Below are 12,907 nucleotides of genomic sequence, written 5' to 3'. Positions count from 1 at the left end.
TGGCTGTTCAAGTACAGTGCCTCAGATAACTGTACGTAACTTAGTTGTAGCACTGGGATAAATTCGTCAATATGACATAAAGCAGTGGTGGATATTAACAAAGTATATTTACTCAATTACTGTGCTAAAGTACAATTTTGAGGTACTTTACTATTTTTACGTTATACTAGTTTGTACTTCTACTCCACTACATTTTGTTGGCTAATGCTGTACTTTTTACTCCACTACATTTATCTTATATATTTAATTGACTTTGCGGATTTAAATTATTTATATAAAATAAAATCGAAACAATTATTATCATATATTATTGTAGGTTAAGCTAGTAGGCCTAGTGTATAATGTGATTCAAATGAAACCTACCAAGTGCAACATTGACATTATGAACACATTAATGCACCAATCATTTTTAATAAAAAAAGATCTGGTATTTAAATGTGTCTTTCTGCAGAACAACTGCTTTTACGTTTGCTCCTTAAAGTAGACTGTAACTAATGCTAATCATTTTACTTATGTACAGAATTCAATGCAGGACTTTTACTTGTAACTGAGTATGTTTACACTGTGACATTACTTTTACTTAAAATAATAATCTAAGTACTTATTCCACCTCTGGTATAAAGTATGTTATGCATAGCTTTCCACAAAAAAGGCCAGTTCATTTCATTTCATTTCAAACCTTTATTTAACCAGATTGGTCCCATTGAGATCATAGATCTCTTTTTCAAGGGAGACCTGCAGCATATAGGTTCCACATGAAACATAAAACAATAAAGGACATTATACATTATATTTACAGGATACATAGTTATAGACATTTACAAGTGCCCATAGTATCAACGAGCATTTCATTTAGCCTAGCTTTAAAAACATGCAGAGGAATGAGATTGCTCAGTTTCAATTCTTGCTGAAGATTGTTCCAAGCAAGTGGAGCTGCGCACATAAAAGCTGTCTTACCTAAGACAGTCCTTGCTCTTGGCACATCTAACAAGACTACATCATATGACCTCAGACAATAGCTGCTTGCAACTCTCTGTGTTATCAGAGAGCAGATATAATACGGGAGTTTACCCAACAAAGCTTTATAGATAAACGTGTACCAATGACTGAGCCTCCGTACAGAGAGTGATGGTAAACCTGCCTTGGTATACAGGGTACAGTGATGTGTAAGCGCTTTACAATTTGTGACAAATCTCAGAGCACTGTGATACGCAGCATCCAATTTGCTCAGGTAATTGGCAGGTGCATTCATATAGACCAGATCCCCATAGTCCAGCACAGGTAAAAAGGTCACAGTGATAGCCTTTTCCTGGCCTCAAGCGAGAAACAGGACTTGTTTCTGTAGAAGAAACCTAGCCTAACCCTCAGTTTTTTAAGCAGGTTATTGACATGAAGTTTAAAAGAGAGACAATCATCAAGCCAGATACCAAGGTATTTGTAACAGGCAACAACTTCAAGTTTTGTTCCTTGCGTAGTTACAATATCTAAAACAGGCAAGTTAGGCCTTGACTAGCCTGCTCACAGTATTTTAAGGCTTATTTTCCCAAAATGTGCCTTTTAACAATTACAAAAGAACAAATACATTTTAATATACCATACAAACAATCTCCCCAAACACATTTTTGCCACGCCGTATGGTTTAACTGCCCGTGCTGTGGTTACCAATGTAATCGCTGTTACAAGGTCTGTTTGTATTGTTTTAAATGTATGGATACAGTATGATTCACCTAACTCATTATTTAAAAAAGCCACATGTTCTAGAACAGAATAACAGATATAATAGACAACAGAAATGTCACACAGCATAACAGGAAATCACATTTCTTGGTTAAGGTAAGTAACAATTTTTTCTTTTGATTATTTAATTTGTTTCTAATAAATCATAATCAGTTGTGGAAAGTAACTAAGTTGGCTTCTTCATTACTCCAGTCCTAGTTTACTTATTTCCAAATGTTGCTAGATGGGATTGCTCTGCTCTTGAGTTTACTGCTACTTGTTTAAATACTTTGTACACTCGTATTAATGAAAATGTATAATAAAGAAATAACATGATCTGAATCAATGTTTAAAACACCAGCAGGAAGAAGTGATGATATAAATGAATGAATGCATCAATAATAACTTGTACTAGTAACAGAGCATTGACTTAGAAGTTCTAAATCTTTCTTTCGACCTCTCATTTCATTTCAAACCTTTATTTAGACAGATAGGTCCCTTGAGATCATGGATCTCTTTTACAAGGGAGACCTGCATCAATTTAGTTCCACATGAAACATAAAAACATAAAAACAAACAATAGAGGACATCATATTTACATATTCACCAACACTTACAAACACCCATAGTGTCAGAAAGCATCTCGTGCAGACGTGCCTTAAAAACATTCAGAGAAATAAAATTGCTCAATTTCAATTTGGACTGTCGGCTGTTCCAAGCAAGTGGAGCTGCGCACATAAAAGCCGTCTTACCTAAGACAGTCCTCACTCTTGGCACATCTAACAAGACCACATCCTGCGATCTCAGACAATAGCTGCCCGCAACGTTCCGTTTTACCAGAGAACAGATGTAATACGGGAGTTTGCCCAACATAGCTTTATAAATAAAAGTGTATCTCTGATCACAATCCCATACTTGCATCATTTGAAAAGACAGTGCCAGTTCAGATTAATAGCCAAACATACATTTTGTGTAATAACATGACAATAAATACAAAAGCACTTATTTTTCTGTGGCTGGCAGTAGACTCATTGTAATCGTGTGTGTCTTTGATTGGACAGAGCTGGAAAAATGGCAGTCCACCCCCCTCTGTACCAGTTATTCCCTCACAGGCCTTCAGGAAATCAAACTATCATGGATGCTTTGGCATCAGCCATGTGGTCGAGACACTTTTCCGGAATGTATGTTGGACAAAACCACAACCTGGATCAAATCTTTCCCTGGATGTCCCAACAGCCAGTACAGGCAACCCTGCATCTCTGTCCATACTATTTTGACCAGGTCACTTACAGCCTTCCCACCAGAGACCAAGTGAAACACATGTGAGTACGACTCCTTTCATTTCAAAGTCATATTCCCACATTTGAATGGACCCCATACTGTTTTTTATTTCATTTGTAAATTGTGATGTAACAGCATATAATGGTGACACTTTTGGTCAGATACATACAATTTGTTTATTCCATTCTCATTTTGGCTTCAATTAAATGCACTACAGAAGAATCAGAGCATCCCTCAAGGGACTTTGGACATTAAACTGCCAGAATAAATATGTACTATTGGTGGGCAAAGGTCATGCTTTTGGTTGAGCTTGATGTGCATTGGATTTACCGACATTGCCACGTGGGTGTAATAATGAATCATCTCTCCCCCACTTGTGGCTGAAGGGAGAGCTGCAACCTCAGGCTGCACTGCTTCGACTCATGGGCTGGCTCGAGAGAAGAGAAGCAGAGGGCACCGGAACAGCATGGAAGACAGCATTTGAGGACTAAGCGAGACGCCCGGCCCAGCACTGGCATCCATATGACTCAACTCTGTCATGATCAGAACACTGACATGAGGACATCCACAAAACAGTACATTTATAACCGCCAATGTTGGTGAATGAATGAATGTTGAGTCCGATGTGACTTGTGATACTTACCTTATCCTTTTTTTTGGGTTGTAAAATAGTAATACTTAAAATGACCAACCACCACTTTTAAAAAGCCTTAGGTGACATTAAAATGTCTTCTTTTGTCCAACCAAAAGTCCCAAATCTTAAAAGTAATATCATAAAAACAACAATAGAACAAAGCTCACATTGGGAACAGTTAATAATAGTTTTGTTTTTAAAAATGTCATAAGAAACAAAAAGATTTAAATAAAACATTTGTATTTTCCTTCAACTGATTGGTAAATGTATTTGTTGCAGCTCCAACTAAAATATTTTGTTGATGAACAAAAATCGTAACACAACAATGTTAGTTTTATCAATAGTATGGTAGTATCTAAATGGCATTTAAAAAGGCAAAAAACATGACAATCATTTCGTTTTTATGGAAAACATCTTTAATGGTTTTTTGTAATGTATTGTTAAGTGATTACATATAGATACAAATGTTCTATCCTAGCTACGTTTTGGGGCCTTATCTTTAGGAGTCAGTAGAGAGCCTGTGCACAAATCACTCCTTCACATGGTAGTGCGTCTTAAGGAGGTACAGGGCTAATCTGACATTAGGCCTTCTGCAGCAGTGAGTACATTTAGTCCAAAATCAATGGAAGTCAGTGAATGCAAATCCACAAAAGACATACTGTAGATAGAGACAGACGTAAATCAATAACAAACCCCCGTGTCTGGACACCTTTTTTTGTTCCCTAGGATGTGTTTTTTTACTCTCTACTTGTAGAACTCGTGCTCCTGCTCGTCCTTCTTGATGACGGTTTTGTAAGCTTTTTCAAAGTCTTTGGCCAGGACGATATACCTGTTCTCACGGACCGCCAACATGCCAGCCTGAGAAAGCAGGGAAAGAAAGAAAAAGACACAGAAAATTAGGAAAAGCAAATACACACAGATTTACACTGCTCTACCAAAAAAAGGGTAAAGGTTAAATGAACAAATAAAGCTCTTGCTCACCTCCTGGCAGATGGAGTTGATGTCGGCTCCGGAGATCTTGTCTGGTCTCGCCACATCTGTACATCTGTTAAGGACAACACCAAAACACAAAACATCTGGGTGCAGACTGCCACCCTTGTTGCGCGTGTTCATTATTTCTCTACTTGTCATCAACAATCAAGGAAGTCTGGTGGCATGCAATGAAAGATGTTGTCAGACAAAAATGACATGCGAGTGTGTCATCTCACATTCAGAGCTATGTGTTAAATTTGCAAACAAATAAAGCCTAAGTGTTGCAAAGAACTGCAACAAATAACTTGGGAAAAACCCACAGGAACAGTGGATGAGTTCCTGCTGTCAAGCCCTGTGTTTCAAGTAAAAGGCCAGATAGTGTGAACGTCCACATTCATACATCTGGGAGATTAACACTAAAAGAAAGGTACAGGAGTTATTTAGGACTAGAACTGGTATTAAATAATGGCTTTACCTTTTTTTGCTGTAAAAAGTGGCTTTATTTTAGCGTGAGATAGCACGATAAGATTGAGCATCCCTAACATTAAGCCGACTTCTATTTATCAGAAAAATATCCATCCTTAAAAATGCACCGATTTAGAACTCATCTAGGGCTGTACCCGAATATTCGACTATTCGTTTGTTGGTCAACTATTCGGGTTTTAATTTCATTATTCGGATATTCGTTTTTTGATTTATTTTCAATTCAAATTTTTTCCTAAATGTATGCTACCAATAAAGGCGAATTTCCATATTCTTATACTATATTTATACTTTTGAATTGCACTGTTAAAATACGGAAATATATACAATCTCAGCCTGTGCTCCTGACATCGCGTTCACTCACAGTCACGAACGCAAACGGTACGCTTCACCTCGCTTCACACACCTGAACACAAAATGCCGAAGACTTCAGCTGTGTGGGACCATTTTAAATTGGACGATGGTAAGAAGAAGGCAGTGTGCCAAATATGTGACAAGAAACTTGCCTACCACGGTGGCACAACAACTCTGAAAAGTCACCGGATGCTGTAAGTACTAGCCTAGATTAGCTTAGCTTAGCTGTTGTCAAGTTGCCATGATGAAGCTGCTTTATCCGCCGTTTAAACAGTAACGTTACACATGATAAAATCGTGCACTTACTTTGCTTGGAAAATAGTTGCAAGCAAGCAACCGAATTGTTTTTTTATATTAGTTTTTCAATTTGATCCGAATAGTGAAAATAATAGGAGCAATGTGGGAACATCTGGGACTAAGGCAATTATTGGCATACAGTTCGTTCATTTATTTTTCGTTCTTCATTTATTTAAATACTGTTTACTGTATCGGTAACAAGTATTACACTGTTAGGCCTACTGTTACGGCTATGTTATTAAAAGCATTGTTGTTATAACATAAATATGTGTTTTGTATCTTCAGGTTGTAAAACGTAATTTGGAACCAGATTTGATCCCCAGGCGCTGCACTGCGGCTCGGTTAAATGCAGAGGACACATTTAGTTTTAATGTATGCGAGTACTGAGACAATAAATAAATATAAATCGTAATAGTATGCTCTTTCTGCACTTCTGCTTAACAGCATGTTGTCAGGTGTCTCGGAGCGTGTTATGAATTTTTTTTGTAAAAAAAAAAAAAATTATTCTAAAAAAAATATATATATCTTTCCGCACCGAATATTCGCTGCTGATTACTACCGAATATCCGGAGCCCGAAAAATGGTATTCGGGACAGTCCTAAACTCATCACATGTTCCAGACAGTAAACTGCGCACACATACATATATAGATATGTATGTGTGTAAACCAAAGGACAGAATGAGAGGTTTGGGCAAAAATGTCCTTAAAAAAATGTTTGCATCCCAACAGACACTGAGAATGTGCCCTTATTGAAATAAAAGGATACAGTCCTCCAGGTCGACCTCCTCAGAGAGGTTCATATTGCTGGTGATGGTGGAGAAAACAAGACGTTTCTGCCTGCGGTCGGGCAGGGGGAACTCAATCTTTCTGTCCAGACGACCAGGACGTAGCAGAGCCGGGTCCAGCGTGTCTGCTCTGTTGGTGGCCATGATCACCTAAGACAGGTTCAAAAGCAAGTCAGATGGTAAATGAACATACTGTGTTGTGGGGTTGCATGATGTGGACAAAGTGCACATCATGGGGCTCTAAGAGGAATAACACACTTTGCCTCATCACTTTGTGTTTTAAAACTCAAACCAAATTAATTAGTCTGCTTTTGGTCATTCGTCTGATTTGTAGCTTTATTATGTTAAGAGCTGAATTGGGGAAGAAAGCTTCTAGATTGTCGGCACCTAATGTATGGAATAAACTAGAGACTACACTTTAAAACATGGTGACAATGGATGAGTTTAAAGCTATGTTGAAATCTAAGTCTATTTGCAAATATATCAGATTTATTTGTTAATCAAATAGTTTTGCTTTTTTTATGTTGATATGTTCTCATTAAAACGTTGTGGTGCTGCCGTTATATTTAAGGCTAAATAAAATAGGGCTTGAAGTTGAACAACATAAACCTCCTGGGTGCCTGCTAAGGTGAATGCATGGAATTGGGGCATATGAAAGGAGAATGAATGGCTGCAGTGTCGGTGTTCATGCACCACCAATGATGCAATGATTCAGTACAAATGGAAATGGTGCAGTCACAGGGGGAAAGGAAAGAGCTTTACAGACAGGTGGCCTTGGCTCACCTTGACATTGACGTTCTGGTCAAAGCCGTCCATTTGATTCAGCAGCTCCAGAAGGATTCTCTGCACCTCCCTGTCAGCTGCACAGCAAAACATTCAAGGTCAGAAAACAATTGTCAACCATCGTGTTTCTGCTTTAACAAGGATGTGATCAGTGAATTAGAACATATCCTAAAATAGGAATCTAGACATCAATGAGAAAAACAGTAACATGTGCTTACAAAATAAAATGTACAACAAAACATTGGTCTATAAACAGAGTATTCATGTGAGCCACACATGTTCATACCTCCAGTCTGTGCATCAAAACGCTTGGTGGCGATGGCATCGATTTCATCAATAAAGATGATGGCTGGTGCATTTTCCTTCGCCAGCCGGAAGACATCACGCACCATACGAGGGCCTTCACCCAAATACTTCTGAACAAACTCAGAGCCCACCACGCGGATGAAAGCAGCTGGGGACAGAACGATTGGACATTCATTTTTAGTTTTCACCGAACATATATCTTATCATTAATCCAGAACTCAAATGCAGTGGCTGCTGTAGATATCACTTGAAGTCAGTACTAATCTGTTTACTAAGATGTTCTGGTACATGAACAAATACAGGTCTCAAGTGGAGGGCTTACCTGTAGTGTGATGTGCCACAGCCTTGGCCAACATGGTCTTACCACATCCCGGAGGTCCGTACATAAGGACACCCCTGGGTGGGTCAATGCCAATCTGAGAAAGGAAAACCAGTTATTATTAAGAGCAAAATCCATGCTAATTGGTGTTAAGTGTAAAATCCATAAAAAATATTTAGCATTTCTTGAATATCTGACCTGTTTGTAGAGCTCAAAGTGTGTGAGTGGCAGCTCGACAGCTTCTCGGACTTCCTGCTTCTGAATGTCCATACCACCAATGTCAGCATACATCACATCTGGCTTTTGGTCTGGGAGCAGAAACACAGCAAAAAGGAGAGTTGGCTTTGCTATTCGAACAATCAACTTCATACGAAATATCAGTCAGTCAAATCCCTGAATTCTTGCTTGGCTGAAAATTATAATGTATCTGCTTAAAAGTAACAATGATGACATCTTGGAGAGAGTGGTAGTGAGTGTTTTACCTGACGTCAGCATCATGATGCTGCTGTCAGCCTCGGGGGGGAGCACATCCACCAGGGCGTTGCTGTGCTTGTGTAGAGCCACTGAGGCGTTGGGCTTCAGCAGCTCTCTGTCGATGGTGCTCAGGATGCGCACATAGTAGTTGGACCCTGAGGGAAGAACAAATATGACATAAAATGAGAACAAACAGAACTCACTACACATTTAAACGTGTACTTCACACTAAATAATTTAAATTTGACAGCATACAGTACATGGCCTCTAGGTTCTCTCTCAAGACTCAGAAAGCCTAACATGATAAAGCATTAAAATATTCATTTCATTCTACTTCAGTGTCTGCTTTTTCTCTTTATTTATTTTCACTGTCATTATTTGTTTGTTTTCTATGCATACTATTTTTTTTTTTTTAAACTTTCAGAAATGTAATGACAGTAATAATTGAATTGCTCTTCAGTGCAGAAAATACCGCCGTGACCTGAAGCTTAACATAAACCAGTTTTTTCACACTATCATGCATCTGTGAAAGGACAAAACAAAAGGAAATAACAGATCATATTTCTGTGTCTTTATGTGCAAGTTAGAAAGCAGGTTTCATATCTCGTCTTTTCACGTCTTGACAACCTTTAGGAGTATATTGAAGTGTCAAATCTAGCATGTCTAAAATTGGGACTATTTTTTTCTTCGGATGGTACCTGTAGTGGAGCCAACTATGGCTGTGTTCTGGTCCACAGCTTCTAGGAACTGGCCAATAACAAGCGGGATGCTCTGTATCCTCTTCACCTCCTCCTGGGCATGGAGGAATTCTTTCTTTAGGTTCTTCTGTTCATCTTTAATGTATTCCTCCTGCACCTCCAGGAACTCCAGCTCCTGCTGCAGCTTCTGTAAACACACAAAAGAAGAAGAGAAGGGTGATGCTCTGCTGGAGATTAAGGTAACATCTGCTTTCTGGAGATCATAGACCAGTTGGTAGCTTGTGTTTAGACATGAAGAGTCGAATAACCATTATAACAACAATCATTCAAAAAAGGTTTGAAAAACATTTAGAGTGATACATCAAGGATCACTTTAAAGCAGTATACATAAAAAAAAAAAGAAGACTGTTCTGAAATCTAGTTATTAGGGATGCTCCGATCGCCAATTTTGGGGCCGATCGCCGGAATCAGTATCGGCTGATACCGATCGTCGATCCGATCGAGTGGGCGGGGCCTACGGGGATCTTCCATTTAAAGTGATGTTTAAAACTCAGTTATTGGGGCTCATTCACTGGCGCTTCCACAAACAACAACCAACATAATTATTACATTCAAATTAAGTACATTATTCAAGTTGACATTAACTTTGGAAAATAACACGGGAGAAATGAGCGGAAGCGCTCTCTTTTCCTCTCTCCCCCTCTTTCTCTCCTGACAGCGTGTCAGTATCTCATGCAGCTCACTGATCCAGTAACGATTGACCCGACAGTGAAGAATAAACATATTTATAACTAGTTTAGCTTGTTCCAGAGGTAGATAAAATAGCTAAGTGTGTTAAGTCTAACTCTTAGTGTGTGTTTTGCTCCGCTCACCGGTCCGTCACACCGGAGCTGCAGGATTTCTGCTTCACACACGTTGCATACCTCTATTTTATTGTCATTTTCGGACACCTTAAAATACTGACAGACTGGTGAAGCCATTTTGGCGAGCTTGTTTTGCCGCGCACAGAGGAAAGCGTCATTCATTTTTAGGGAGCACCGATCGATCGGCCGAGAGTGAGTATCGGCCGATCAATCGGAGCATCCCTACTAATTATTCAATGTCAATTGTTCAGATGGTAAATTATGAATGCATTGGACTGTTACAAAGTTCAGACTGAATTGTATTTGATTCTTTACTGAGCAAGAAATAAAAGAAACAGTGTCAAAAATGTCTTTGAATAAGTATATAGTATTTATTTTATATTACTTTCAATAAGGTTATTTTGGTTTATTAAACGATAAAGTTAATGTCAGAACCCGATATGTTTCAAATGCTCAATTAGAACCAAAGTAAGTTGGTATATTTGGGAAAACTTTATGTAAATATGGCTGTACGAAATATTTAGCTTTTCCTCTGTCATTCCATTTTAATTATCAGCCTAATTTAATATTTTAATCAATAACTCCACTGGAATCATTTAATCCAGAGGATTAAAACTGTGTTACTATAATTTCATGCAGGAGGCACATTTGTACATGTTGGTTTTAAGTGTTTCGGATTTGTATTTGTGTTTAGCTGCATCTATTGTGGCCACATACCTCTTATATTCATTAAGAATAACATGTATATTTCAAGCTTACAGTTTGTTACACCCATACGATATATGTTGTGTATTGTCTTAAGCAGGTTTCAGACCTTGTATCTGCTGTAAAGGTCCTCAAGGTCCTCTGGTTCAGGTGCCAGGAAGGACAGGCCTGTCTGGGGTCTGGAGGTCAGGATTGCAGGCATCTCTTCCTGTAGGGATGACAACACCACAACAACACAATAAATGTCTTGTTTTCAACATCACCCCATCAGGGAAGAGCTTGTTCTGTATTTCACCCAAACAAATAGGATAATAGGTCATATTTATTTGAGAGAATGCTCTCAGTTCTGTAACAGCTAAAATGTACGATAATAATAACATGTATCTATATAGCACCTTTCATGCAAGATGCAGCCCAAAGTGCTTTACAGAATAAAACTAGATACATCAAAAATAAAGGGTGGGGAACATAGTTAAAAACAAGTTATACAAAAACAAACAAACAAAGAGTTAGATAACAAGACAATAAAACATGAATAGTAATACCACTCAAATTACCCCCAAACTAAAAAGATAACAATTACTCGAGAATAAACAACAACTCGGTTATGACTTATGACCGTACACATAACAGAGACAAACACTAGCATAGCTACTGTTAGCTCGTTAACAGCTAGCTAATATTAACGGCTTGAAAACGCCCAAATAGACAATACAAAAGGACCTTTGCGACGCACCGGTGAATAATAAAATCGTAATCTCGAACATTAATGTTTGGCGATTAAAGCTAGATCAACATACATACAAGTTCATTTCTTTTCCCGAGCTCCAGAAACATTAGGCTAACGCTAGCAGCTAACATGCATGACATAGCAACTAACGTAACGTTACATCGAGTAGAGAATGAATTGGCAGGTTTACGTTTCGGCAGGGTTAACGAGCACACTAATGGTAAAAAGCTACGACAAACACCAACAGAGAGCAACACTCAAACTCTTAAATGTACCAAAGCCTACCACAGAAACTCTGTCAATTTTAAGAGGAAAAACAGGAAACAATCCCACTAATTCATACCGGGCTCTTTTCTACGGCTACGATGTCCTCCATGTTGAAGTATGCCTTCCGTCTGACGTTATGACGTAAGACGCTGACAGAGGGTTGTATGGGTAATGGAGTTCATCTCATTTTAATCTGATTTTAATCAAGAACATAATATCAGCGGTGTCCAAAAAATGTTCACCGAGGGCCACATGTAGAAAAATATACGAAGTGCTGGGCCACTGAGGTGAGGTATATTGCCTCATAACATAAGTTAATTATAAGTCAGCAAAATGAAAAACTTTAAGAAAAACTACAGCCTATCACAGCTCTCCATAGGGTTTCAATTATTTTGATAGCAACTCACTCCTTAAAACAGAAGCCTGATTGATTGATTGATTGATTGATTGATTGATTGATTGATTGATTTATTGATTGATTGAAAAGTTTATTAACAGCTTGTATATTGGGTACAGTACAGTACAGCTCAAAAAATACAATTGTTAAGGGGATGCAGACCAGAGAAAGACTTTCGTCTTGTTTACATCAGGGTCCCCCATTTCCAATTCATCATATCATTTAAGACATATAAGACATATAAGACATATTTGACATACAGATGGCTTATTTACAATTTACATACAGGTGGTTTTTTACATACAGATTGCTTATTTACAATTTTCATTTTAGATTTCGTTCTAATACATCCTAACCGGACATTTAAGACATACCAAGTCTACAGATATACAGTTAGTAACATAGTCTAAAATGCGAGTATATACATAGATGGGGGGGGAAGCTGTCCATTGTACGACAGGTTGAGATTTGTACCATTACCGGAGCAAATTTTGCAATGCTCTCCCCCGAAGGTGCTCTTTAAGAGAGGTTTTGAAGGTAAGTATAGTTTTACTTTCCTTTACAGTTGTGGGAAGAGCGTTCCACCTTGATGTGGCATAATTTCGAAACGTGTATTCCCCCTTTTTTGTGCCAAATCTGGGTTTCACATGATTTGTGGAGCTCCCTCTGGTGTTATGATCATGGTATTCCTTGACCTTTGGGAAGAACTTTGACATGTACATGGGTACCATAGAGGTGTAGTGGATCTTGTAGACCAGGCCCATTGCAAGTAGCTGTACTCTGTCGTCTACTCTAAGCCATCCTAGGTTGTCAAAGTGGGCAGAGGTGAGGTGGGTTCTAGA

At 38.4% G+C, this 12,907-nt stretch overlaps 1 protein-coding gene and 1 long non-coding RNA gene across 4 annotated transcripts; one reads left to right on the top strand and one right to left on the bottom strand.

Annotated features, from left to right (window-relative positions):
* The first annotated feature begins 1,743 nt into the window (after positions 1–1,743).
* LOC139435347 (uncharacterized) lies at positions 1,744–3,884 on the top strand. The gene is made up of 3 exons (XR_011644632.1): positions 1,744–1,833; positions 2,778–3,038; positions 3,384–3,884. It is a non-coding gene; the product is annotated as an uncharacterized lncRNA (long non-coding RNA).
* A 140-nt stretch (positions 3,885–4,024) lies between these two features.
* psmc4 (proteasome 26S subunit, ATPase 4) lies at positions 4,025–11,852 on the bottom strand. 3 transcript variants are annotated; one of them, XM_034102838.2, is made up of 11 exons: positions 11,745–11,852; positions 10,781–10,879; positions 9,104–9,290; positions 8,414–8,560; positions 8,130–8,239; positions 7,935–8,028; positions 7,593–7,760; positions 7,307–7,383; positions 6,505–6,673; positions 4,613–4,668; positions 4,025–4,489 (listed from the first exon to the last, which is right to left on the bottom strand). In XM_034102838.2, the coding sequence occupies exons 1-11, from the start codon at positions 11,775–11,777 to the stop codon at positions 4,376–4,378; spliced, it is 1,254 nt and encodes a 417-aa protein (XP_033958729.1). In that variant the 5' UTR covers positions 11,778–11,852; the 3' UTR covers positions 4,025–4,375. The 3 variants fall into 3 exon arrangements, with proteins under 3 accessions (XP_033958729.1, XP_033958730.1, XP_071062045.1); XM_034102839.1 differs by having other exon boundaries at positions 11,687–11,774; XM_071205944.1 differs by lacking the exon at positions 11,745–11,852 and adding an exon at positions 11,476–11,523.
* Between the last annotated feature and the right edge of the window lie 1,055 nt (positions 11,853–12,907).

The sequence above is a fragment of the Pseudochaenichthys georgianus genome, chromosome 16, assembly GCF_902827115.2.
Source record: "Pseudochaenichthys georgianus chromosome 16, fPseGeo1.2, whole genome shotgun sequence".
Lineage (NCBI taxonomy): Eukaryota > Metazoa > Chordata > Actinopteri > Perciformes > Channichthyidae > Pseudochaenichthys > Pseudochaenichthys georgianus.
This window is presented reverse-complemented; position numbering and strand designations above follow the sequence as displayed.